The sequence below is a fragment of the Cherax quadricarinatus genome, chromosome 84 (genome assembly GCF_038502225.1).
Source record: "Cherax quadricarinatus isolate ZL_2023a chromosome 84, ASM3850222v1, whole genome shotgun sequence".
Taxonomy (NCBI): domain Eukaryota; kingdom Metazoa; phylum Arthropoda; class Malacostraca; order Decapoda; family Parastacidae; genus Cherax; species Cherax quadricarinatus.
In genome coordinates, this window is record NC_091375.1 from 16,713,774 (window position 1) to 16,741,446 (window position 27,673).

The 27,673-nt window shown below is 44.6% G+C and overlaps 1 protein-coding gene across 1 annotated transcript in view; it reads right to left on the reverse strand.

Moving 5' to 3' along the window:
- The window catches only part of LOC138855197 (uncharacterized), a 78,980-nt gene extending 56,484 nt beyond the window's left edge, over positions 1-22,496 (reverse strand). The window contains exon 1 of the mRNA XM_070103232.1: positions 22,358-22,496. Within this exon, the coding sequence (XP_069959333.1) occupies positions 22,358-22,496 (139 nt within the window). The remainder of the gene's footprint in view (positions 1-22,357) is intronic.
- Positions 22,497-27,673: the final 5,177 nt, after the last annotated feature.

Consider the following 27,673-nt stretch of genomic DNA (forward strand, 5'->3'; position numbering starts at 1 on the left):
CTTGTTTCAGTATACATAAGAAAGTAAGAAAGAATTATTATTATAATAAAAAAGAAGTGCTAAGCCACAAGGGCTAGACAGCGCTGCAGGGCAGGAAGGAAGCGAGGGTATCAAGTGGCAAAAGGGAGATGGATGAGTAATAAGTTGCGGAGAACAGCGGGGCAGTGGATATAGTGAAAGGGTCGAGGGTAGCAAGAGATTGAGGTAGAAAGGGCTGAGGGGAGTGCGAAAGGTATCATCATCAAAGTTTGTGGAGTAAATCAGTCATTGTCAAGAAGCCAATGAGTCAGGATTAAAGGAGGGTCCATCAGCAAGTAAGGAAGGTAAAGAGAGAGTAGTGGAGCGGAGATGACGACGGAGGTAAATTCTGCGTGCTCGTTGATAGAGAGGGCAGTCTAACAGAATGTGGATAATCGATACTGGAACTTGACACTTCTCACAGAGAGGAACAGGGTGCCTCTCCATGAGATACCCATGAGTAAGACGAGTGTGGCCAATGCGAAGGCGGGAGATAGTAGTCTCCCAACCTCGGCACTGATAACAAGAAGACGGCCAGTAACCTATGCTCGGTTTAATAGAATGAAGTTTGTTACCGAGCAGAGTTGATCAACGTTGTTGCCAATGGGTGTGAAGGTGGGTAGCTATTACAGCAAAATAGTCCAGAAATGGGACACCTCTACATGAAATTGGTAGGTCATGTACTGCTGACCGTGCAGCAGTGTCTGCCTGTTCATTGCCCTGTACGTCGACATGACCAGTAACCCAACAAAAAACAATATATTTATGCTTGGTAGAGATATGGCATAGCCAAAGTTGGATACAGAGAACTAGGGGGTGAGGTGTATCAAATTTTTGTATAGCCTGTAGAGCACTAAGGGAGTCTGAGGCTACCACAAATGATGACACAGGCATAGATGCGATACGAATAAGCTCTGCAAGAATGGCATACAATTCAGCAGTAAAAATGCTAGCCAAAGATAGTAAATGCCCTCGCACCATGCTGTCCGGAAACACTGCTGCGAATCCGATGCTGTCTGAAGACTTAGAGCCATCTGTGTACACAGCGATGGCATGAGAATGAGAGTGGAAGTGATGAAGAAAAAGATAGCGGGAAGCCACTGTAGGCAGTTGGGCTCTCGAGCAATGGAGTGAGAAAGAACAGACCCGAAGAGCTGGAACTTCCCAGGGGGGTAGGGAAAAGTGAGATGCTACATGAACATATAAAGGTGGTAACTGAAGGGAAGACAAGAGCGAATGCAGGCAAAGAGAAAAGGGACGGAGCAAACAGGGGCGGCGAATAAATAATGTCTACTAATATCGGTGACCATTCTATAAATGGAAGGATTGCCGAGATCGTGGGAGCGTACATAGTAGCGAAGGCAATGGGCATCACGGTGATTAGACAATGATGGAACATTCGCTTCTGCATAGAGGCTCTCAACAGGGGAAGAACGAAAAGCACCAAGGCATAAATGTAATCCTAGAGAGAGTAGCAGGAGAGGCCACTGAATAAATCTGGTCACCATAATCGAGTTTCGATAAAATAAGGGCTGAATGTAGGCGAAGCAGAGTTCGACGATCAGCTCCCAAGGAAAGATGAGCAAGGGTTTTAAGAAGGTTCAGCCGGCTGTGACAAGTTGCCTTCAGAGAGGTAATGTGAGGTTTCCAGGATAACCTACAGTCAAAGAGAAGGCCTAGAAACCTAACTATCACGTTCAGGGATACGGAAGCCATAGAGGTACAAAGGATGATCGGAGATGACAGAGCATCTAGTGAAAGTAATTTGGCGAGTTTTGGTACTGGAAAATTTAAACCCATGCGTGGTGGCCAAATTGGAAACACGGTCGAACCATGCTGGAGAGAAACTGTAATGAGATGACAGTCAGCGCCTACACAAGCAATAGCGAAGTCATCAACAGAGAGTGATGACCAAATATTGGATGGAAGAACAGAGGCCAAATCATTTATAGCAAGGAGAAAAAGTGTTGTGCTCAGAACACATCCCTGAGGGACACCTTCAGCTTGGACAAAGTCTGGGGAAAGCACATTATTGACTAACACGGAAATGTCTGACAGTTAAAAAGTTCTTAAGGAAGGATGGAAGATTGCCTCGGAGGCCTAAGGAGTGGGCTTGGGCCAAAATATTATACCTCCAAGTTGTGTCATATGCCTTCTCAAGGTCAAAAAATATGGCAATAACTAAGTGATTATTCGCAAAGGCATTACGAACATACGTGTCCAAGCATAGTAAGGGGTCTATGGTAGAACGGCCCTTACGAAAGCCATATTGACTAGTGGAGAGAGTGTTGTGTCTCTCTAAATACCACATTAAACGTCGATTTACCAGACGTTCCATCACTTTGCAAACTGCACTAGTAAGAGCGATGGGAGGCATCATGTCCCATAGTACCCGGCCTGCGGAAAGGGAGAACAATGGCAGATTTCCACAGCTGGGGAAGAACTCCTTGTGCCCAAATAAGATTGAAGAGGTGTAAGAGGACTACAAGGGCTGACTGATGTAAATGTTGTAACATACGAATATGAATGTCGTCAGGCCCAGCTGCCGATGATCGGCAAGCTGAGAGTGTTGCTTCCAGTTCCTGAAGTGTAAAAGGCACATTATACTGTTCTTCTCTCAGAGAAGAAAAGTCCAAGGGTACTAACTCTCTGGCAGACTTTGAGGAAACAAACGAGGGGCATAGATGAAGCCCCCGGGAAATATGGACCAGACGAGTGCCAATTTCAATGGCAACATCAAGAGGGTTTGCTACATCAATATCGGCGACCCGTAGAACAGGAGCCGGGTCAGGAGAGTATTTACCACTCAATTTCCTCACTTTTTTCCAGACTGCACTCATAGAGGAAGCAGAGGTGATGGTGGAAACGTAATCTCGCCAGCAAGTGCGTTTAGCGTCACGGATGACACGGCGAGTGATCGCACACTTCTGCTTAAAATCAAGAAGTCTCTTATCGGTTCTATTGTACCGGTACCTGCCCCATGCAGCGCGTTCCAAACGTACTGCATGAGCACAAGCAGGAGACCACCAAGGCATGCACTTCTGAGAATGCCTGCTGAGGTTTGGGGTATGGAATGAGAAGCTGTGGTGAAAACTGACGTCGAGAAGAGGTGTAGGAGCTCATCAATGGAGGATGAAGAAGGAACCTCACTGAAAGCAGTGAGTTGCGAGTAAAGGTCCCAGTTTGCCCAATCAAATTGCCAGCGAGGGATACGGAAAGGTGGTGAATGTGGAGAAGTAAGAATGATTGGAAAATGATCGCTGTTATGTAAGTCCGGTAGAACAGACCAGGTGAAGTCTAGTGCAGTGGAGGAAGAGCAGATTGATAGATCGATGCAAGAGAGAGTATGAGTACGAGGATCAAAATGGGTGGGAGTACCAGCATTTAAAACATGGAGGGGGAGAGAGGCGAGAAAAGCCTCCAACTGGATGCTACATGAGTCACAATGAGACCCCCCCCCCAGAGGAAATGGTGGGCATTAAAATTACCAAGTAACAGAAGTGGTTGTGGTAAGGATGAAACAAGGCAAAATCTGGGATAGAAAATGCTCGGGACAGAGAGAGATATAAAGAACATATTGTAAACCACTTATTCAAGTGGATATGAGCAGCAGTGTAATGCAGCGAGGTATGGACAAATAATCGACAGTACGGAATATCATTGTGTAGAAGAAGGGCACTTTCATTAAAGGTCCCATCTGAGAAAGGATCCGAAGAATACAATAAATTATAGCCTGAGATAGGTTGGAAAACAGCCGAGTGTAATTTTGGTTCTTGTAAGCAAGCACCAACAGGGGAAAACGTGGAAAGCAACATCTGAAGTTCACCTCAATTACCCGAGGCCGCGGATATTCCACTGTAAATAGGCCATGATTGGCAATGAAGAAAATACCAGGAATCCATAGGGAAGGGCACCTACGGACTAGAGGGGTTAGAAAAGTCAACGTGCGGTGGTATTGGAAGACGTTCATGAAGCGAAGGAACGGAGTGTTGCAAAGAATGGAGTTGTGGAGATGGAGTAGAGGGAAGAGAAGGAACAGGAGGTGGACCAGTGTCCAATGAAGGTTTAGTCTCTGCAATATATTCTGAAATGGCTTCAAGTGTTTCTGAATTCAAAGATGTATGGGAGACAATATTGGAGGTAGAAGGAGGAGGGTGAGTAAAGATTGGGACAGTAATGGACTGTACCAAAGTAGAGGGGGACGAAAGAGTGTAGGGGCCTGGAGAAGAAGTGTGGGAGGGGACAGAAGAGGCAAAAACCAGGGAGGTGGCAGAAGAGGGAGAAAATTGGGAGGGGACGGGGGTGGAAAGCATAGTACGAGGAGGAGGGTGAACTTCCAGACTTGTAATACAGCCAGAGAGAGGGGAAGAACTAGGCACAGAGACTAGAAAGGTAAAATGCGGAGGTGGCAGAAGGGAATGAGGGGGCAAAGATTTGAGCAATGGGGATTTTTTGGACTTCTGAGAAGTAGAGGGGCGATTGGTATAAGGTGTCGTATGAGGTCTTGTCGATACCAGGGCTTGTGAGCAAGGACGCGAAGATGTGAGAACAGACCGAGTTGTAGTCGGGACGTCAGAGAGCCCAGGACAGCAAAAGGATTAGATACCAGAGTGGCTATGGGAGGGGTAACAACAAAGGAGGCTGCAGAAGATGGGACCCCAGAAGTGGGGGGACGTTTTGAAACACGAGAATAAGAAACACGGGGTAGTCTCCCTTGGAGGTGGAGATGAGACACTGCCATAGCATAAGGGAGACCTTCTGCCTCTTTGAGGCAATGGATTTCACGCTTATTTAAGTAGACCTGGCAACGGCGAGAGTACGAAGGGTGAGCCTCATTACAATTAAGGCAAGCTGGAGGTTGGCTGCAAGACGTATTAGAATGGTCATTGACACCACAGACTGGGCATTAGGCTATAAATCTGCAATATATCGCTGGGTGACCAAAACGCCAGCAATTTCTACACTGTTGCAGCATAGGGATCACCTTTCAAACTTGTAAACGATGTCCTGCGGCAAACAGAGGACGGGAGTTCACGGCTGTCGAAAGTTAATCGAGCCACATTGCCATTAGAGTTCTAGCTGTTCAAGAATGTCATTGCCACATGACTGGAAATTCTGTTGGACTATGGTATGGGGCGGAATGACAGTACCACTACAAGAATTGAGAGAAAGATGTTTTTCAATAGTGATAGGAGTAGTATCGATATGCAAAAGGAGAGAAAGATCATGAGCTTGGGTAGCATTCTGGACAGTGACAATGCACATACTGCTCTTGAGAGCATGAAATGAAATATCTCTACCAACATGGTGCAGGAGCGCTTTGCCAATACTATGGTCAGAAAGATAGGCCGAAGAAGAAGTCAGTCTTAAAGTAAAGAATTTAGTCCATTGTGTGGTCCGAAACTGAGCGTGGAGAGGGAGTGCATGACGTGTCGGTCTTTTCCGAGTACAATGGGAAGGTAATGAAATAACATCATGAGGAGATTGTCGTTGGCGTTTCGAAAATTGCCGTACCATAGAGGGAGAGGCTGGAAGCATAGTCAAAGGAGAGTGGAGGTCAGACAAATCGAAGGAGTCAGTCGAAGCCCCGGTACCTGAAGCAGGTGAGAAAACAGCACCAGCAAGAGGTACAGGGGCATCAGGAGTGTCCGAAGAGTGGTCAAAAAACAAGGCAGGGTCAGAACGGGGTGCGATATCAAGAAGGGGCCCAGGGGTAGTAGGTTCATGGACTGGGTTCTCCATGGTTAGGTTACTCCTTTGCTTTTTGTTTTTAAGAAAAAAAAAAGAAGAAAATAAAAATAAAAAAAAAGAATAAAAAAAAGGGGGAGCGGGGAGGAATAGTTCCCAGGAGGAATGAAAGGGCAGGAAATCTCCCTTCGTGCCCAAGAGGACCTCAGCATGGAACCCGTGCCATACCCTACCCTCCATGCCAGTAAACCAGCAATCCAGGATAGCAACCTCACATCTGCCGAGCTACCTCGGTGGACAAAAGAGAGGGCGAGAGGGCGGCCGGCCACCACCCTCGGAATCCGAAAGGTGGCTTCCAGAGATACACCTGTCTCCCGAAAGACACCCAAAGCCACCCTCCGGGATATCCGGGATATCCGAGAGGGATCGGGACATCCCCAGGCGATCCAGATTCCACGGCAAACTACGCCACCGCCAAGAACCTCAACTGAATGGGATGGACCCCGGTACCCTTTCCCCTACCTAGGAACTAGCGCACCTGTGAGAAAAATCCCAAAGGCCAAAAGGAGGAAGGGCAAAAGGGAGGGGTGTGGAGGAGGAGGAGGAAAGGAAAAAGGGGAGGATGGTGAGGATGGGATAGGGAAGGGGGGATTGGGGGTAATTAGGTTCGGTCTGAGGAAGGAGACCGACAGGTCTAATTCCTCAGACCAAGAGCCTCTTCACCACGCCAAGGAGGCCCCCTTGAAGAGGACATAAAAAAGAAGGAACACTGCAACAGACCTAGTGGCCTATGCGAGGCAGGTCCAAGTCTCCCACCTCTTAAGCTCACTGACCTAGTGACCCGGTGGCCTGGTGGCTAAAGCTCCCGCTTCACACACGGAGGGCCCGGGTTCGATTCCCGGCGGGTGGAAACATTTCGACACGTTTCCTTACACCTGTTGTCCTGTTCACCTAGCAGCAAATAGGTACCTGGGTGTTAGTCGACTGGTGTGGGTCGCATCCTGGGGGACAAGATTAAGGACCCCAATGGAAATAAGTTAGACAGTCCTCGATGACGCACTGACTTTCTTGGGTTATCCTGGGTGGCTAACCCTCCGGGGTTAAAAATCCGAACGAAATCTTATCTTATCTTATCTTAAGACCGTCTGATCTCACTGACCTAGTGTGGTCAGACACGTCACGTAAGGGAGGAGCACGGCATCCGACCTAGTAGCACAAGCTAATTAGGTCCAGCTCACACCCACCCACACCCACTCATGTATTTCCTAGCCTCGTCCTGCCAACTGATAAATATCATTACTGATAACACTCCCATAATGCAATTTTATGTAGTGTGTGTGTGTGTGTGTGTGTGTGTGTGTGTGTGTGTGTGTGTGTGTGTGTGTGTGTGTGTGTGTGTGTGTGTGTGTGTGTGGATATTTAGTTTTTCTTGACTTAAGAAATCGTAATGACACGATTGCAAATAAACCATACCCCCGGCCGGGATTGAACCCGCGGTCATAGAGTCTCAAAACTCCAGCCCGTCGCGCTAACCACTAGACCAGCTAGCCACAATAAGATTCATCCAACTAGGTATATTTCTACACCATAGGAAGGTTAGCACAGGCACCTCTGTGACCACAAATGCAAGTTTTTACAGACGAATCTCCAGCTAGCGTGGCCGTGACGAACTCTAGCTCAAGTCCCTTCACTGCCGTCAACATGACTTCAATCCCGGCCGGGGGTATGGTTTATTTGCAATCGTGTCATTACGATTTCTTAAGTCATGTTGACGGCAGTGAAGGGACTTGAGCTAGAGTTCGTCACGGCCACGCTAGCTGGAGATTCGTCTGTAAAAACTTGCATTTGTGGTCACAGAGGTGCCTGTGCTAACCTTCCTATGGTGTAGAAATATACCTAGTTGGATGAATCTTATTGTGGCTAGCTGGTCTAGTGGTTAGCGCGACGGGCTGGAGTTTTGAGACTATGACCGCGGGTTCAATCCCGGCCGGGGGTATGGTTTAGTTTTTCTTAACACTTAATATGGGAAACTACGAAATTCTCAATTATTGACAATGAAATAACTAATTTTTTTTTGTATTCACAGACACGTTATTTATCAGGAATTTCATGTATGTAGCAATTTCAGTATATATATTCTATTACAGTAATTTGGCACTCTTAAAAGGAATTTAACTTTGGGAAGGCATCGAGATGGCAAGACGCAGGTGAGACACTATTGTGACACTGGTGTGAGTGGCACTCACAAGGCAATACACAAGACCCACATCTTCTGATTAAGTGTTAAGCTCGTATCCCGATCACATTAGGGACAACACGTGCCTGTCTGGCTTTTTAAGGTAATGTAAACAGCGAGACAAGTTGCTGTCCACATAGCATGCCATAAAACATGATACATGCCATTTGATAGCTAGTGGAGACCCGTTTACAGTAACAGTTGTATGTAGCCGACTCTTCAAGTTTCCTTTATTCATGAACACTGTCTTTAGTGTCTATGGTATCATCAGCAAGCTAGAGTTGTAAGTTAAGACACTTGTGCAACATTTGGTTATCTTTATTGTAAACGTTTCGCCATCCAGTGGCTTTATCAATACAAATTCTTGGATATAATTAGAAAACAGAAGAACTATATACAAAAGATGAGGTAATCAGTCCCTCAGCCTTGGAGGTGGTGTTTACAACACCGTGGTTGTAGAGATTCCGAAGCACAGGTAAGGAGACTGGCGCTTATATAGGCGTCAGTGAAGAGAGACGTGTAGCAGACGAGGGCATAGTATCATGGTATCTTGATTCAGAGGACATCTACATGACCTTCTTCACGACTTCTACAACTAGCCCATCAATTTGGGAAGGACCTACTTCCACTGGGGAATCCCGCCTACCAGTGACTATGCCCTCGTCTGCTACACGTCTCTCTTCACTGACGCGTATATAAGCGCCAGTCTCCTTACCTGTGCATCAGAATCTCCACAACCACAGTGTTGTAAACACCACCTCCAAGGCTGAGGGACTGATTACCTCATCTTTTGTATATAGTTCTTCTGTTTTCTAATTATATCCAAGAATTTGTATTGATAAAGCCACTGGATGGCGAAACGTTTACAATAAAGATAACCAGATGTTGCACAAGTGTCTTAACTTTCATCTTGTCGGTATTGTATACCTGTCTTGCACAAGCTAGAGTTGTATTTAAATCAACCTGCTATTTTGTAAACATGACATATCTGCAGTTAAGTTGGTGGGTCAGCATCTCATCCCACGAGCCTCTTCAAGAATGAAAGTTAATTATAGTAGCAACAAGTCTTCATACATTCGGAGACAGGAGAGAATCGTAAAAAAAAAAAATAAACATTACAATTTCGAAATTTGTAAGACCACTTTTTTTCATCCTTAAGTTACGGATAAACAGTTAAATTTTTTTTCAGTGCGCGTTCATACAGCCACATTACGTCTGTGCGAGAAATAAGACGTGGGGAGAGAGGACGTGGGCAGGGAGGACGTGGGGAGAGAGGACGTGGGGAGAGAGGACGTGGGGAGAGAGGACGTGGGCAGGGAGGACGTGGGGAGAGAGGACGTGGGGAGAGAGGTCGTGGGGAGAGAGGACGTGGGCAGGGAGGTCGTGGGGAGAGAGGACGTGGGGAGAGAGGTCGTGGGGAGAGAGGACGTGGGGAGAGAGGACGTGGGCAGGGAGGACGTGGGGAGAGAGGACGTGGGGAGAGAGGTCGTGGGGAGAGAGGACGTGGGCAGGGAGGACGTGGGGAGAGAGGACGTGGGGAGAGGGGTCGTGGGGAGAGAGGACGTGGGGAGAGAGGACGTGGGCAGGGAGGACGTGGGGAGAGAGGACGTGGGGAGAGAGGTCGTGGGGAGAGAGGACGTGGGCAGGGAGGACGTGGGGAGAGAGGACGTGGGCAGGGAGGACGTGGGGAGAGAGGACGTGGGCAGGGAGGACGTGGGGAGAGAGGACGTGGGCAGGAAGGACGTGGGCTGGGAGGACGTGGGCAGGGAGGACGTGGGTAGGGAGGACGTGGGGAGAGAGGACGTGGGCAGGGAGGACGTGGGGAGAGAGGACGTGGGGAGAGAGGTCGTGGGGAGGAGGACGTGGGGGGAGAGGTCGTGGGCTGAGAGGACGTGGGGAGAGAGGACGTGGGAAGAGAGGTCGTGGGGAGAGAGGACGTGGGGAGAGAGGACGTGGGCAGGGAGGACGTGGGGAGAGAGGACGTGGGGAGAGAGGTCGTGGGGTGAGAGGACGTGGGGAGAGAGGACGTGGGCAGGGAGGACGTGGGGAGAGAGGACGTTGGCAGGGAGGACGTGGGGAGAGAGGACGTGGGCAGGAAGGACGTGGGCAGGGAGGACGTGGGCAGGGAGGACGTGGGTAGGGAGGACGTGGGGAGAGAGGACGTGGGCAGGACGTGGGGAGGAGGACGTGGGGAGAGAGGTCGTGGGGAGAGAGGACGTGGGGAGAGAGGACGTGGGCAGGACGTGGGGAGGAGGACGTGGGGGGAGAGGACGTGGGGAGGGAGGACGTGGGGAGAGAGGACGTGGGGAGAGAGGACGTGGGCAGAGAGGACGTGGGGAGAGAGGACGTGGGGAGAGAGGACGAGGGAAGAGAGGACGTGGGGAGAGAGGACGTGGGGGAGAGGACGTGGGGAGAGAGGACGTGGGGGAAAAGGACGTCGGGGGAGAGGACGTGGGAAGAGAGGACGTGGGGGAGAGGACGTGGGGAGAGAGGACGTGGGAAGAGAGGACGTGGGAAGAGAGGACGTGGGAAGAGAGCACGTGGGAAGAGAGGACGTGGGAAGAGAGGACGTGGGAAGAGAGGACGTGGGAAGAGAGGACGTGGGAAGAGAGGACGTGGGAAGAGAGGACGTGGGAAGAGAGGACGTGGGAAGAGAGGACGTGGGAAGAGAGGACGTGGGAAGAGAGGACGTGGGAAGAGAGGACGTGGGAAGAGAGGACGTGGGGAGAGAGGACGTGGGAAGAGAGGACGTGGGAAGAGAGGACGTGGGAAGAGAGGACGTGGGAAGAGAGGACGTGGGAAGAGAGGACGTGGGAAGAGAGGACGTGGGAAGAGAGGACGTGGGAAGAGAGGACGTGGGAAGAGAGGACGTGGGAAGAGAGGACGTGGGAAGAGAGGACGTGGGAAGAGAGGACGTGGGAAGAGAGGACGTGGGAAGAGAGGACGTGGGAAGAGAGGACGTGGGAAGAGAGGACGTGGGAAGAGAGGACGTAGGAAGAGAGGACGTGGGAAGAGAGGACGTGGGGAGAGAGGACGTGGGAAGAGAGGACGTGGGGGGAGAGGACGGAAAAGGGAGTTCATACCTGGCTGTATATTATTAATACTGAACCCAAGTAATAAAGTCTTGTATACAACTTGTATACAACAATACCAATCATACAACATGTATGTATCATTACTAAGTCTTACATACAGCTTGTATGTATCATTACAATTGCAGGTCAGGTGCATCATGTGTCTTGAGGTCGTGAATGTATATGTTGAGAATTATTGGGTTACTGAAAAAGATTATTGCGTTTAATAGAATATTTCTTTTTTCTTTTTCTGCTTTAATGAATTATAAATAAGCTTTTTGATTATCAATCATCTTTATATTGCTGTTTTTATTTTATATAATCCCTTTGTAGAATAATTATATCGTCTAGTATAATGATTATACCATCCTCAAGTAGACAAATTATTTCGTCCCAAGGTAGACTAATTAATTTCTCTAGTAGATTAACTATATAATTTCCTGCTAGAATCACTATATCATCCGTTGAAAGATTAACTATAGAGATAATTTGTAAACAAACGACCTTACCTCTTCAATCCTCCCCCTCACACAAGCTCTTGCACATACCACTGAGGAGCAGACATCTCCATCTCCATCTCTCTCTCCATCTCTCTCTCCATCTCTCTCTCCATCTCTCTCTCCATCTCTCTCTCCATCTCTCTCTCTCTCTCTCTCTCTCTCTCTCTCTCTCTCTCTCTCTCTCTCTCTCTCTCTCTCTCTCTCTCTCTCTCTCGTCTCTATCTGTCTCACACGCACTTTTCCTCACTGCTGGGAAGAAATTTATATATATATATATATTGCATTAGCCAAGGAGTCGACCACATGCTGTTTTGGCCTGCCTCATAGTGAGAGAAAACGCTAATGGTGTTGTTATTGATCAATACCACTCGTTCTGTGGTATTCTATTCTAACTTGTTGAGCTAGTACACACAAATCTTGCAGTCAGTACACACAGATATTATAGTTAGTGCACACAGATGTTCTAACCAGTACACGCAGATGTTATAGCCATGGCACAGAGATGCTATATCCAATACATACATACAAATGTTGTCAGTACACGCATGTTATAGCCAGTGCACACAGATGTTGTGATCAGTAAACACAGATATTATAGCCAGTACTCACAGATGTTATACACAAACAGGGAGTAGAATGAAATTAGCTCAGAGGCGTCCACACCACTATGTCCTTCGATGGTGGGTACAACATCAAATTTGGCTGGATGCTCCATTGTTAAGGATTGTGTGGTCTAGTGGTCTAAAGCGTCATGTGTTTTCGCTTACCATGAGGCGGGCCAAAACAGCATGGGTTCGACTCCTTGGCTAGTGCAGTGTTGATATATATATATATATATATATATATATATATATATATATATATATATATATATATATATATATATATATATATATATATATATATATATATATGCAAAACAACCACTCTGAAAGAATAGAGAAATTCCAAGCGCTTTCGTGACTACTCACATTATCAAGGATAATGTCACGAGTGGTTGTTTTGCATATTCTGAAATCACCTGTTTACTGTGATCTTATAGCATATATATATATATATATATATATATATATATATATATATATATATATATATATATATATATATATATATATATATATTTTTTTTTTTTTTTTTTTTTATCACACTGGCCGATTCCCACCAAGGCAGGGTGGCCCGAAAAAGAAAAACTTTCACCATCATTCACTCCATCACTGTCTTGCCAGAAGGGTGCTTTACACTACAGTTTTTAAACTGCAACATTAACACCCCTCCTTCAGAGTGCAGGCACTGTACTTCCCATCTCCAGGACTCAAGTCCGGCCTGCCGGTTTCCCTGAATCCCTTCATAAATGTTACTTTGCTCACACTCCAACAGCACGTCAAGTATTAAAAACCATTTGTCTCCATTCACTCCTATCAAACACGCTCACGCATGCCTGCTGGAAGTCCAAGCCCCTCGCACACAAAACCTCCTTTACCCCCTCCCTCCAACCCTTCCTAGGCCGACCCCTACCCCGCCTTCCTTCCACTACAGACTGATACACTCTTGAAGTCATTCTGTTTCGCTCCATTCTCTCTACATGTCCGAACCACCTCAACAACCCTTCCTCAGCCCTCTGGACAACAGTTTTGGTAATCCCGCACCTCCTCCTAACTTCCAAACTACGAATTCTCTGCATTATATTCACACCACACATTGCCCTCAGACATGACATCTCCACTGCCTCCAGCCTTCTCCTCGCTGCAACATTCATCACCCATGCTTCACACCCATATAAGAGCGTTGGTAAAACTATACTTTCATACATTCCCCTCTTTGCCTCTAAGGACAAAGTTCTTTGTCTCCACAGACTCCTAAGTGCACCACTCACTCTTTTTCCCTCATCAATTCTATGATTCACCTCATCTTTCATAGACCCATCCGCTGACACGTCCACTCCCAAATATCTGAATACGTTCACCTCCTCCATACTCTCTCCCTCCAATCTGATATTCAATCTTTCATCACCTAATCTTTTTGTTATCCTCATAACCTTACTCTTTCCTGTATTCACCTTTAATTTTCTTCTTTTGCACACCCTACCAAATTCATCCACCAATCTCTGCAGCTTCTCTTCAGAATCTCCCAAGAGCACAGTGTCATCAGCAAAGAGCAGCTGTGACAACTCCCACTTTGTGTGTGATTCTTTATCTTTTAACTCCACGCCTCTTGCCAAGACCCTCGCATTTACTTCTCTTACAACCCCATCTATAAATATATTAAACAACCATGGTGACATCACACATCCTTGTCTAAGGCCTACTTTTACTGGGAAAAAATTTCCCTCTTTCCTACATACTCTAACTTGAGCCTCACTATCCTCGTAAAAACTCTTCACTGCTTTCAGTAACCTACCTCCTACACCATACACTTGCAACATCTGCCACATTGCCCCCCTATCCACCCTGTCATACGCCTTTTCCAAATCCATAAATGCCACAAAGACCTCTTTAGCCTTATCTAAATACTGTTCACTTATATGTTTCACTGTAAACACCTGGTCCACACACCCCCTACCTTTCCTAAAGCCTCCTTGTTCATCTGCTATCCTATTCTCCGTCTTCCTCTTAATTCTTTCAATTATAACTCTACCATACACTTTACCAGGTACACTCAACAGACTTATCCCCCTATAATTTTTGCACTCTCTTTTATCCCCTTTGCCTTTATACAAAGGAATTATGCATGCTCTCTGCCAATCCCTAGGTACCTTACCCTCTTCCATACATTTATTAAATAATTGCACCAACCACTCCAAAACTATATCCCCACCTGCTTTTAACATTTCTACCTTTATCCCATCAATCCCGGCTGCCTTACCCCTTTTCATTTTACCTACTGCCTCACGAACTTCCCCCACACTCACAACTGGCTCTTCCTCACTCCTACAAGATGTTATTCCTCCTTGCCCTATACACGAAATCACAGCTTCCCTATCTTCATCAACATTTAACAATTCCTCAAAATATTCCCTCCATCTTCCCAATACCTCTAACTCTCCATTTAATAACTCTCCTCTCCTATTTTTAACTAACGAATCCATTTGTTCTCTAGGCTTCCTTAACTTGTTAATCTCACTCCAAAACTTTTTCTTATTTTCAACAAAATTTTTTGATAACATCTCACCCACTCTCTCATTTGCTCTCTTTTTACATTGCTTCACCACTCTCTTAACCTCTCTCTTTTTCTCCATATACTCTTCCCTCCTTACATCACTTCTACTTTGTAAAAACTTCTCATATGCTAACTTTTTCTCCCTTACTACTCTCTTTACATCATCATTCCACCAATCGCTCCTCTTCCCTCCTGCACCCACTTTCCTGTAACCACAAACTTCTGCTGAACACTCTAACACTACATTTTTAAACCTACCCCATTCCTCTTCGACCCCATTGCCTATGCTCTCATTAGCCCATCTATCCTCCAATAGCTGTTTATATCTTACCCTAACTGCCTCCTCTTTTAGTTTATAAACCTTCACCTATTTCTTCCCTGATGCTTCTATTCTCCTTGTATCCCATCTACCTTTTACTCTCAGTGTAGCTACAACTAGAAAGTGATCTGATATATCTGTGGCCCCTCTATAAACATGTACATCCTGAAGTCTACTCAACAGTCTTTTATCTACCAATACATAATCCAACAAACTACTGTCATTTCGCCCTACATCATATCGTGTATACTTATTTATCCTCTTTTTCTTAAAATATGTATTACCTATAACTAAACCCCTTTCTATACAAAGTTCAATCAAAGGGCTCCCATTATCATTTACACCTGGCACCCCAAACTTACCTACCACACCCTCTCTAAAAGTTTCTCCTACTTTAGCATTCAGGTCCCCTACCACAATTACTCTCTCACTTGGTTCAAAGGCTCCTATACATTCACTTAACATCTCCCAAAATCTCTCTCTCTCCTCTGCATTCCTCTCTTCTCCAGGTGCATACACGCTTATTATGACCCACTTCTCGCATCCAACCTTTACTTTAATCCACATAATTCTCGAATTTACACATTCATATTCTCTTTTCTCCTTCCATAACTGATCATTTAACATTACTGCTACCCCTTCCTTTGCTCTAACTCTCTCAGATACTCCAGATTTAATCCCATTTATTTCCCCCCACTGAAACTCTCCTACCCCCTTCAGCTTTGTTTCGCTTAGAGCCAGGACATCCAACTTCTTTTCATTCATAACATCAGCAATCATCTGTTTCTTGTCATCCGCACTACATCCACGCACATTTAAACAACCCAGTTTTATAAAGTTTTTCTTCTTCTCTTTTTTAGTAAATGTATACAGGAGAAGGGGTTACTAGCCCATTGCTCCCGGCATTTTAGTCGCCTCATACGACACGCATGGCTTACGGAGGAAAGATTCTTTTCCACTTCCCCATGGACAATAGAAGAAATAAAAAGAACAAGAGCTATTTAGAAAAAGGAGAAAAACCTAGATGTATGTATATATATATATGCATGTGCGTGTCTGTGAAGTGTGACCAAAGTGTAAGTAGGAGTAGCAAGATATCCCTGTTATCTAGCGTGTTTATGAGACAGAAAAAGAAAAAACCAGTAATCCTACCATCATGCAAAACAGTTACAGGTTTTTGTTTCACAGTCATCTGGCAGGACGGTAGTACTTCCCTGGGTGGTTGCTGTCTACCAACCTACTACCTATATATATATATATATATATATATATATATATATATATATATATATATATATATATATATATATACATCATACTATTCTTTGAATATCCTCCTAGATATACAATATTAGAACTCCTTGCTGTGTCGCTCAGGGATATGTGCAGCAAGGTAGCACCATGTACAGCGCTACCGTCATTTGAGTATTTTTGTCCAAAGACGAGAATTGGTGTCAACTTCACATTTTACAAATGTTATGCCTGGATGCCGTGACTGAGACGCGAACCTGTAATAAGCACCCTGGAGGCGCCTGAGAATTTACTGCATAATAATCCAGTTTTCTGGGCAATTATTGACTCTATGAGTGTGGTGTGTGGTTGAGTGCTAGCGCATGCACCTTACATGTCGAGTGCTAGCGCATGCACCTTACATGTCGAGTGCTAGCGCATGCACCTTACATGTCGAGTGCTAGCGCATGCACCTCACCAAGGGTCAATTTCCGGTGGAAACATTAGGGCGTGTTTAAGACACCTGCTGTCCCTGTTCACCAAGCACCTAACCCCTGGGTGTTAGTCAACTGGTGTGGGTGGCATCCTAGGGACGGAATTTACCTGATTTGCCTGAAATACTCTGCATAACAAGCTTCTTTATAGCAGTATGTCGTTGATGTCAGCTACGACTGTATACCTTGTACATGTAGAAATAAAGATTAATATAATTAGTATGCTTTCTGTGTTTTTCTCTCTCCTGTTTTGTGTTTGTCTCTCTTCTGTTATCAGCTGAGCTGTTAACTGACCTATTATCTGCTGAATTATCAGCTGAGCTATTATCAGCTGAGCTATTATCTGCTCAGATGTTATCTCTTGACCTGTTAGGTGTTGATGTTAGGTGTTGATATTGATCTTCCCTGTCGTTATCTTCTAAAAAAAAATATACTTTCCTCCACTTTTGTTTTCATCACTGATTCTTCCGTCATTTCAAAATTCTGTATTTTATTTTCCTCTATTCCAGTACATATTGCTTTGTTAATCTATCCTTGCTGTCTCCCTGTCTTCTAAATTATCGATTCTCCTGTTCTAATCTATTATTTTGCAATTCTTCTATTTTTTGTTTTGTGTTCTTTACTCCTTGTTTTTTCTATTAAATTTTGATTTCATGCAATATCAAAAGCAGTACAATCTAGCCAAGGAGTCGAACCCATGCTGTTTTGGGCCGCCTCATGGTGAGAGAAAACGCATGACGCTTTAGACCACTAGACCACACAATCCTTAACAATGGTGCATCCAGCCAAGCTAGATGATGTACCCACCATCGATGGACATACGGTGGTGTGGACGCCTCTGAGCTAATTTCATTCTACTCCCTCTTTGTGTACTAGCTCAACAAGCACTATATTATTGTACCCACGGAACAAGTGGTATTAATCAATAACAACACTGCGCTAGCCAAGGAGTCGAACCCACGCTTTTTTAGCCCGCCTAATGGTGGTGGCTAGTGCAGTGTTGTTATTGATTAATACCACTTGTTCCGTGGGTACAATTATATATATATATATATATATATATATATATATATATATATATATATATATATATATATGTATCTCATCATCACAACCATTATCTTGTTTTTATCTCATTTCTTCATTTCTCACCCTTCCTAGTCGTCCTCATCGCTTCCTCGTATTCATTTCTTTTCTCATCTTACTTCCCTCCACCTTCCTTCCTACCTCCTTCCTCAGCCAAGTCGTTTACACTTCAGACTGACACTGGCACTTACACTTGCCTGCACCAACAGACTGGTGGATAACGTCTATTGTTCCCTGCTCTGAGGCTAATGGTTTAATGGCCAATAATTCCAGCTGCCTAACAGTTCCCTGCTAATGTCCTCATTACGTATAATCGTAATGGTCAATAATTCCAATGTAATGGTCACCAGGCAATAATCTCACTGGGAATAATAACTTTGCGGTCACAAAGTCCAGAGAGACTAATACTTGATAATCATAAAATAATATGATCAGTAATTACAATAGACCTAAATACTGTCAGCAGCAAATTATCACTCTTGATAATTTATGACTAGTTAATTCCTCCGCCAAATAACAGCATGCAATCATTTTTTTTTCGTCTTAAAGAGGTAATGAGCGATAATATCATTCTGCATAATGACTATGGGGTAAAAACTTGAGTTTTTAACTGGCTGGTTTATATCCTCATTAAACAACACAGCAAACCACTCGGTGAAGAACAGGCAGAGTTTAATTTATTCTCCAAGGGTGTTCTTTGGCGAATTAGCAGAAAGATAATCAATAGGTGAGGCGCCTCTCCTCTTGGCTGTATATTACTTCCCATACTGTTGACTTAACTTCACGTTGTTCCAGACTCTGGAACAAAACTCTTCTCCAGGCTGAGGGACTGACCACCTCAAAACTTCGTCTTGAAGGGTGATGGACTGATGACATCGTCTTTACATCTCTACAGCTTTTGCTAACTTTTCTGTACTCGACTGAAGAAGCCTACTGTGTGGGCGAAACGTTTCGAAATAAAGATACCTAACTGTTGTACATGTGTCATATATATGTAGTACTATACAAGTCAAACTTGCCGAATTCACTTAAAATTTAAACTTTTCACATTTTTTCAAATAACTAACTTTTTTTTCATTGATAATGCAAGTAAAAATTTGCATTTGTGGTCACAGTGGTGGCCTATGCTAACCTTTCTATGGTGTAGAAATATACCTAGTTGGACGAATCTTATTGTGGCTAGCTGGTCTAGTGGCTAACGCGACGGTCTGGATTTTTGTGACTGATCGCGGGTTCTAACCCCACCCATGGTATCATTTGTATGCAATCGTGTCATTACGATTTCGTTAGTCATATTTCATTGTGTTTGTTTATTATTAAATTAATGTAAATTTATCTAAAATATATTTAGCTAGATTAGCCCAAAAGTAAATTGCGCTTCTTGTAAGATTAGGTAAGTTTTCAAATTATTTTTTGATACAAAATTATGAATTTTTACATTAACCTAAATGAAAAAATATATATTAAACCGTATAAGAGAAAATTTTAGAAATTACTTAATTTTAAACAAGTTCCTGCTAAGTGACCAGTTTTATCTATTCGGCACGACGCATATATATATATATATATATATATATATATATATATATATATATATATATATATATATATATATATATATATATATATATATATATATATGCAAAACAACCACGGGGGGAGTTAAATGATAGCTCTAGGCCTTTCGTATTGCAATCAATACATCAAAAGCTTGCAATGTTGCAGAAAGGAGGTGGTCCAAGCAAATACGAAGAAGCGTGTTTGCTGGAATGAGGCAGGAAGTTCCCTCAGGCATACCAATATCCATAGCCAGATAGACTGAATATTACAGCATTAGAAGACAGTCAGTCCACAAGTACTGATATTATAGTAGATAAACTACAGCTGTCATTTTTAAATGAGTCTCTTTAAATGGATCCGCTTTCTACTATTGTAATTAAAGTAAGCGCTAAAGCGACAAGGGTCATACAGTGCTGCGGGGCAGAAAATAGAGCCGGGGCTATAAACAGCTAGGTGGAGAGGAGATAAGAGGTGAGGGGAGAAAAGGGCTGCAAGGTATGCTGAGAGCTGTGTGTCACAGTTCGTACGGTAAAGCAGTTGCTGATAAAAAATCAAGAAGTGATAGTAAGTCAAAGGCAGGACCGTCTGCAAGAAGGGAAGATCAGGTAAGAGCGGTAGGGCGGCGGTGCCGTTGGAGGTAAATCCTGTGAGCTTGCTGGTAAACCAGGCAATCCACAAGGTGAAGAACCGAAATAGGGACCCAACAAACCTCACATAGAGGAATAGGGTGTCGTTCCATGAGATACCCATGGGTAAGGCGGGTATGGCCGATTTGGAGACGGGAGAGCACAGTCTCCCGAGTACGGCAACGGTGGTAAGAAGATGGCCACAAATCTAAAAGAGGTTTAATAGAGTACAATTTGTTATGGCGCATGTCTGACCACCGTTGTTGTCAACGGTCACTAAGGCAAACAGAGATGACTGAAATAATCCCTGAACGGAATACCTCTATAGGAAACCGTAAAATCGTCTACTGCTGACCACACAGCAGCATCTGCCTGTTCTTCTTCTTGTTGATTCGCCGGTATCTGCCTGTTCATTGCCCTGTACATCAACGTGTCCAGGGACCCAAAAGAAAACGACGTCTTTGTTTTTGCTAGTCACACAGCATAACCATACTCGTCTCTCTTGGTGGATTGAGGAACATGGCCTCCTGCCTGATAACCAAAGTGGCTTCCGAGAAGGTCGGTCCACCCTCGACCCTTTGCTTCAATTTACACAGCTTGTGCACACTTCATTTGAATGCCGGGAGTTCCTTATGGCTGCATTTTTGGACCTATGCAGAGCATTTGACTCTGCATCACACAGACCAATTGTTTTCAAGCTGGCCCGCATGGGACTGACAGGAGCTCCCCTCTGCTGGATGCGCAACTTTTTGCAAGGGAGGACCTTTCGTGTAGCAATGAGTGGCGCTTTGTCCTCACCCTGTCCTGTATACCGGGGAGTGCCCTAGGGATCTGTTCTTAGCCCACTCCTTTTCTTTGTCTTATTGTCGGATCTCCCTTCCATCCAGGGGGTGCATACCCTGGTATATGTGGATGATGTGGCCATTATGTGCAGTGCCCCAGCTTTACTGACAGCACAGGAAACACTTCAGGGTTCCCTGCAATGCATAACATCATGGGCCACCACCTGGGCTTTGGAGGTTAGTGACACTAAGTCCAAGCTCTTATGCTTTACTAGACGCCGAGTCCCCACTCTTCCATCAGTCTCATTGAACCAGATGCTTGGCAACCCCTTTGGTCTCTTCTCATCGTTGGTTGGGAGTCACTTTAGATGCACCATTCTTGACATGGAAGAAACACATAGTGGCCCTTCACCTCTCGTGTACACGTCGCATTGCACTTATGCGCCAGATCTCTGGCACCAAGTGGGGGCCGGATCAAGACCTTCTCTGTAAGTTCTATATAGCTATGGTTCGCAGCAAGCTCACTTATGTGAGTGAGGTGTATGGCTCGGCTTCTTCCTCCTCTCTTCATTGCTTAGACATTCTCCAGAATTCAGCCATCCGTAATATGCTGAGGGCATTCCCCTCCACCCCTATCGCAGCCTTGGAGGCAGAGTCGGGGGTAGTCCCTCTCTCGTCGGCGAGGAACTATTTACAACTCCATCATATGGCCTCTCTGCCTTGTACTCACCCCTGTCGCCTCTCTTCAAAGATGTGGGAGACAGCCTCTGTCCCCCCCACGTTTGGCTCAGTCTTCCTTTGTAGCCAGGGCCCAGCATTCCCTGTCCCGGCTTACTCTTCCTGCACTTGTGATGACTCCCTCCCCTCTCTGGCACCCCCCTGTCTGGACCTGACACGATACATTCACCTGGATTGGCACTACAGGAACAGGGAACCCCCTCAGTTAGTTGCATTTCTATTTGAAGAGTTTCGCTCTGTTACATACAGCTCTTCATTCTCCGTCTACACGGATGGCTCGGCACAGTCCTCCCCCCCCCCTTCCACATCATCTGCGGCTTTCTTCGCTAATCTCTCCCTGTGTCAAACGTGCCGGTTGGACCCTGCTCATTCTATTCTGGCAGGGGAGCTCTTCGCCATTCACCAGGCTCTGGCTTTTGTCCTAGATCACATTCCCCCACAACCATTGATTCTCTTCTCAGATTCCCAATCTTCCTTGGTACTTTTGTGCTCTGCCCGTCCACGATCACTGCACGTCCTCGTTCGTCGGACACAATCTCTCCTTCTGCGCTTCTTGCGGAGCCCAGGTTAGAGCATCTCCCTTCAGTGGGTTCCCGCCCATGTTGGAATCTGGGGTAATGAAGTGGCAGATCTGACGGTCTCCCTCACGCACACACTTCCTACTGATACCTCTCTTGCCCTGGGCCACAGTGATTTCACAAGGGCTGTTTGGAAGGGAATCCATCATCAGTGGCAAGAGAGCCTTGCACATTCCCTCTCTTCTTCGGTGTTGGGCTCTGTCCGAACTTTTAATGGCCCCTGCCCTTGGGATCGCCATCCCAACCACTCGGTGGACGTTGCATTGACTTGCCTTCGAGTCGGGCACTCGCGACTGGCGGCTCATCAATATCGCCTTCGGATGACGGACTCTCCGTACTGCCCGTGGTGTCCCTCACAGCCTGAGACGGTGGAACACTTCCTGCTGTGGTGCCCACGTTATCACTCTGCATGGACTACTCTCTGTGCGGCCTTGCACACACTTGGGGTGCACACTTTCACTCTACCTGTCCTCAACGGGGAGGGGTTTCGCCCTCTGGACCATCAGGAGATATTGGCCTGTACCTGCTCCTTCCTGCTGGCTTCAGGGCATATCAGAGACATATGATACATAGTTATTAGTCAAGACATTCTTCCACTTTGGTCGATATTCCCTCTCCTAGCACTGGATGGCTGGGCTCGATACGGCGTATTCTGTTAGTGGCCCTGAAACCCAACAGAAGAAGAAGACCAATGGATGAGGGGAATCAAATTGTTTAATGGCTTGTAAAGCACTGAGAGAATTTGAAATGATCACCAACGTCGAAGGAGACACATGAAATACAGAGATGCACTATGAGGATGGCATACAACTTGGTGGTACAAATACTAGCCGAGTCCAACAAATGACCTCGGACATCATCATCGGGGTACACTGCCGCGAATATTTGCCTCAGCATAGAGGCTTTCAACAGGAGATGAACGAAAGGCACCAAGGCATAACTTGGAAAGAATTGTAGGAGAAACCACAGAATAGACTTGGTCGCCATAATCCAGCTTGGATAAAACTAGGGTGGAATGTAAATGGAGGAGAGTCCGCGATCTGCTCCCCAAAAATGATGTGCAAGAATTTTAAGGAGATTCAGCCTACTACGGCAAGCTGCCTTCAAAGAGAAAATATGAGGTTTCTATGTCAACTGGCAATTGAAGAAAAGGCCGAGAAACTTGACCGTATCACAATCTGGAATACGTGAGCCATCTAAATAAAATGGAATATCTGGGACAAGAGGACATCTAGTGATGGTAATGAAATGAGTTTCCATACTAGAACATTTAAATCCATGAGAAGTGGCCCAATGGTAAACTCAGCCAATCGTCAGTGCCAAACGAGGGAAAGATTTGAGCCTTTAAACATGGCTGACCGGCATTCAAACAGCCGCTACTGCCAGACGTACAACTAGCGAAGTGAAATTCTCATCTTTACTGACGTTCATCTGTTGACAGTAGCATCATATCTGTACCACCATCATATCACCTGTACCAGTGCTAACGAGAGGGAAACACAGGAGACATCGTCAAATCAACAGTATAAAACTCCAAGGTATAGGACGGTTATCCCTCAGTGACAGTCTTGGGAAAGAAGTGAATAGTTAAATAGTCAAGGTTAATGTTTTAGTAGCTGACCTATATTCAGCTGACCAGTGTACAGTGAGAGAATCATAGCAGAAAAAGCCAAATATATCTATAAACTCAAGGAAAGTCAGGTGGTGTTACTCCCCTCAGTGTTTTAAAAATGGTTGAGTCAGCAAAACAGGTCAGGAGACAACAACACGACACAACCCCCGATAAATGGAATTGAGGGGGATTTGGAAGGATAAAACCATGGATTAAACCTTTCTGGTCTACCAGAATGGAAAGGAGTTAGAAGTTAATTGGTGAAGCCAGACTGTGAAGTGAGGTGGGTAGGGGAGGGTGAATAAGGGGTTAAATGTAAGGGTGTTGTGAAGTTAAGGGAAAAGTGAGCAGTGAAGATGGTTTCTGAAGAGGAAATTTTACTAGTAATGCAGTGGTGATTGCTAAAGCAGATACTAAGTGTACTAGGGACTGGAAAAGAGAAATAAATATTATTGTATATGAGTAAAAGAGCGAAGAGTGAAAATGGCAGGCATTAGGGGGGTACAGGCTGGCATAATTATATTTATATTTCTTCTTCAATTCCATGAAGAAAGAAATCAGTCATGGGGGTTGGAAAAGGTGAATGGAGTAACAGCGCCCTGGACAGTAAAAGCCCAACAGTTGCCATCCTACCAGAAAAGTAAACCTCACTATCGCCGCAAGGTATGGCAACACCGCATACCTAAACAGAAACAGTGGCACACAGCTCTTATTGTAGCGCTCTTAAGTGGTGATATCCAAATTAATCCAGGACCTCAAACTATTGTGCAGAGGCAAAACAGACAGATAAATGACGGCAATAATGACGGTCTAGTAGCTAGGAATGATAACCTTAACTCCATATGTAATGCATACATAGGTCAGTGTGAGACAATACAGCCATTATTATCTCAAACACTACCAAACAGGTGCATACACTGTACTAAAGTACGCATGAAAAACAGAAAAGGCACCTTATGTAAAATGTGTAAGGGGTGGGTGCATGATGGATGTATGTACAATTATAGCAACGGTGCCAGAATTCATTTTGTGTGTAACAAATGCACTTTGGCACAGTTACCCTTTAGCAGTGATGACATTGATTTACCAAATTTTAATACAAATGACCCATTACCATATATTGATGATTATGATTGTTTTATGAAAACAGGCCTTCACTTTATTCATGTCAATGCAAGATCACTTCTTCCTAAATTGGCAGAGATTAGGATTCTAGCTAACAAAATTAGGGCGGCAGTTATAACCATCTCTGAATCTTGGTTGGATGATACGGTGACTGACGACGAGGTCAAAATAGATGGTTACAATATAAAACGCTTAGATAGGAACAGAAAGGGTGGTGGAGTATGTGCCTACATTAGAAATGACTTAGCTTACAACCCAAGACCTGATTTAAATAACAATAAACTGGAGATTCTATGGTTTGAAGTGCTGCTTCCTAAGACCAAACCCATCTTAGTAGGAACTAGTTACCGCCCTCCTACCCAGGACCAGTTCTTAGAAGACTTTTCCAGAGTCTTGTCCGGAGTTGAAAACAATTGCGAGACAATAATACTGGGCGACTTCAATATCTGTTTTCAGCAGCAAAATAACGGGCTATGCAAAAGGTATAAGCAAATTCTAGGATTAAATAGTTACACTCAACTTATTAATACTCCAACCCGGATCACACAGTTCTCAGCCACCCTAATTGACCACATACTTTGTAACCGCTCTGAGAACATTAGTCAGTCAGGCGTATTACCACAGGTCTTAGTGATCATTTCATCATTTACTGCACCAGGAAAATAACTAGGGATAGGATAGGCCTACACAGGACAATAAAAATGAGGTCAACTAGAAACTACAGTAAAGAAACACTGGTAAATAGGCTACACAATTGTGACTGGACAGAGATAACAAGTTGCACGGACGTAAACGATGCCTGGGAAAAATTCAAAACAATGTTCACTACCATCCTTGATAATATTGCACCAGTTAAAGAGGTTAGGATTAAACGAAGAACTGAACCCTGGATGAATACTGAGATATTAGATAATATGAAATTCAGAGACCAGCTGCTAAAAAGATTTAAAGCAAACAGACAGGATATTGCAGCACTAAATGAATTCCAAAGGGTGAGGAACAGAGTACAGAGACTTATAAAAGGAGCAAAGGCAAAGCACTACTGCTCAAAAATTGAAGAGTATAAGCATAACCCCAGAAAGCTCTGGCAACAACTAAAACAGTTGGGGTATAGCCATAAGCCAGTAGATAGGTCTAACATAGTACTCACTATCGATAATGAGGTATGCCACGAAACATCTAAGGTGGCAAATTGCTTTAATTCCTACTACACATCTGTTGCATCAACACTAGTAAGTAAACTACCAGCTGCATCAAATACCTTTAACACAGACTCTGATAAGTTTCAAACATACTATACCAATAAAGGGGTAACCCCAAACAGTTGTCAACTAGTAAGTGTATCTCATGACTTTATTCAAAAAGAACTAAGCAGGTTAAACCCAACTAAGAGCACAGGCCCTGATAACATCCCGTCTAAGTTCCTAAAAGATGGTGCTTCTGAACTGTCAATCCCTATTGCTCACATAATAAATCTATCAATCACCACTAATACAGTACCAGAGGGGTTCAAGGAGGCCAGAGTCACTCCTATCTTCAAGAAAAATAGTAGGTCTGATGTAAGCAACTATAGGCCTGTTAGTATACTCAGTATAATATCTAAAATTCTAGAGAGGGCGGTGTATTCTCAAGTAGTTAAGTACCTTAATGACAACAACATTCTCCATAGCTATCAATTGGGCTTTAGAAGATCCTACTCAACCGACACCTCCCTTATTAATCTGATGGATTACCTGAGAACTGAAATGTCAAAGGGGAACCTCATAGGCATGGTAACCTTAGACCTGCAAAAGGCCTTCGATACTGTCAACCACAATATATTATGTAATAAACTTCAAGCTATTGGTATAGGTTCTGTAGACTGGTTTAAGTCCTACCTTAGCAACAGGAGACAAATAGTCAAAATCAACAAAACAGAATCAGAACCCCTGCCGATAACATGTGGAGTTCCCCAAGGTAGTATTCTGGGTCCCTTATTATTCTTATGTTATGTCAATGATATGCCTATCAGTGTCAAGTGCAAACTCCTACTGTATGCAGATGACAGTGCTCTGTTAGTGTCAGGTAAAGACCCACAAGATATTGCTAATGTTTTATCACTGGAACTGGAGTCCTGCAGCAAATGGTTAGTAGACAACAAACTATCATTACACCTAGGGAAAACTGAAGCCATTCTCTTTGGCACGAAACATAAACTGAGAAGGGTAAATAATTTTAATGTTCAATGTAATGGGGAGCCCATCACTTTGGTTTCATCAGTAAAATATTTGGGAATCCCCTTTGACCCATGCATGTCAGGAGAATTGATAGGGAACAGTGTAGTAAAGAAAGCGAATGCCAAACTGAAGTTCCTGTATAGACAAGCACAGTGTCTACCTACTGAGGCTCGCAGGACCCTATGTCTAGCCCTTATACAATGCCATATGGATTACGCTTGCTCTTCTTGGTACTCTGCCTTGACAAAAAAACTGAAAGATAGACTGCAAATCACCCAGAACAAAATCGTAAGATTCATCCTGGGGCTGGGACCAAGAGAACATGTAGGCCAGGATGAATTACAGCAGTTGGATATGCTAAATGTTGAAGACAGAGTAAAACAACTGAAGCTAAATCATGTTTATAAAATTGCTCACAAACAATGTCCAGAATATCTTGCTGTCAGTTTTGTCAAGGTTGGGAACCAAAGCAATCATAGTACTAGGGGGAGAGAGCACAACTTTGTAGTACCCACAGTCAGTGGCCAGGCTTCAAACACCTTTTATTGTACAGCAATAAAGGAATGGAACAGACTACCCGCACATGTCAAAGCCAGTCATAGCGTGAACCAGTTCAAGAAGAGTGCCAAAAGGTG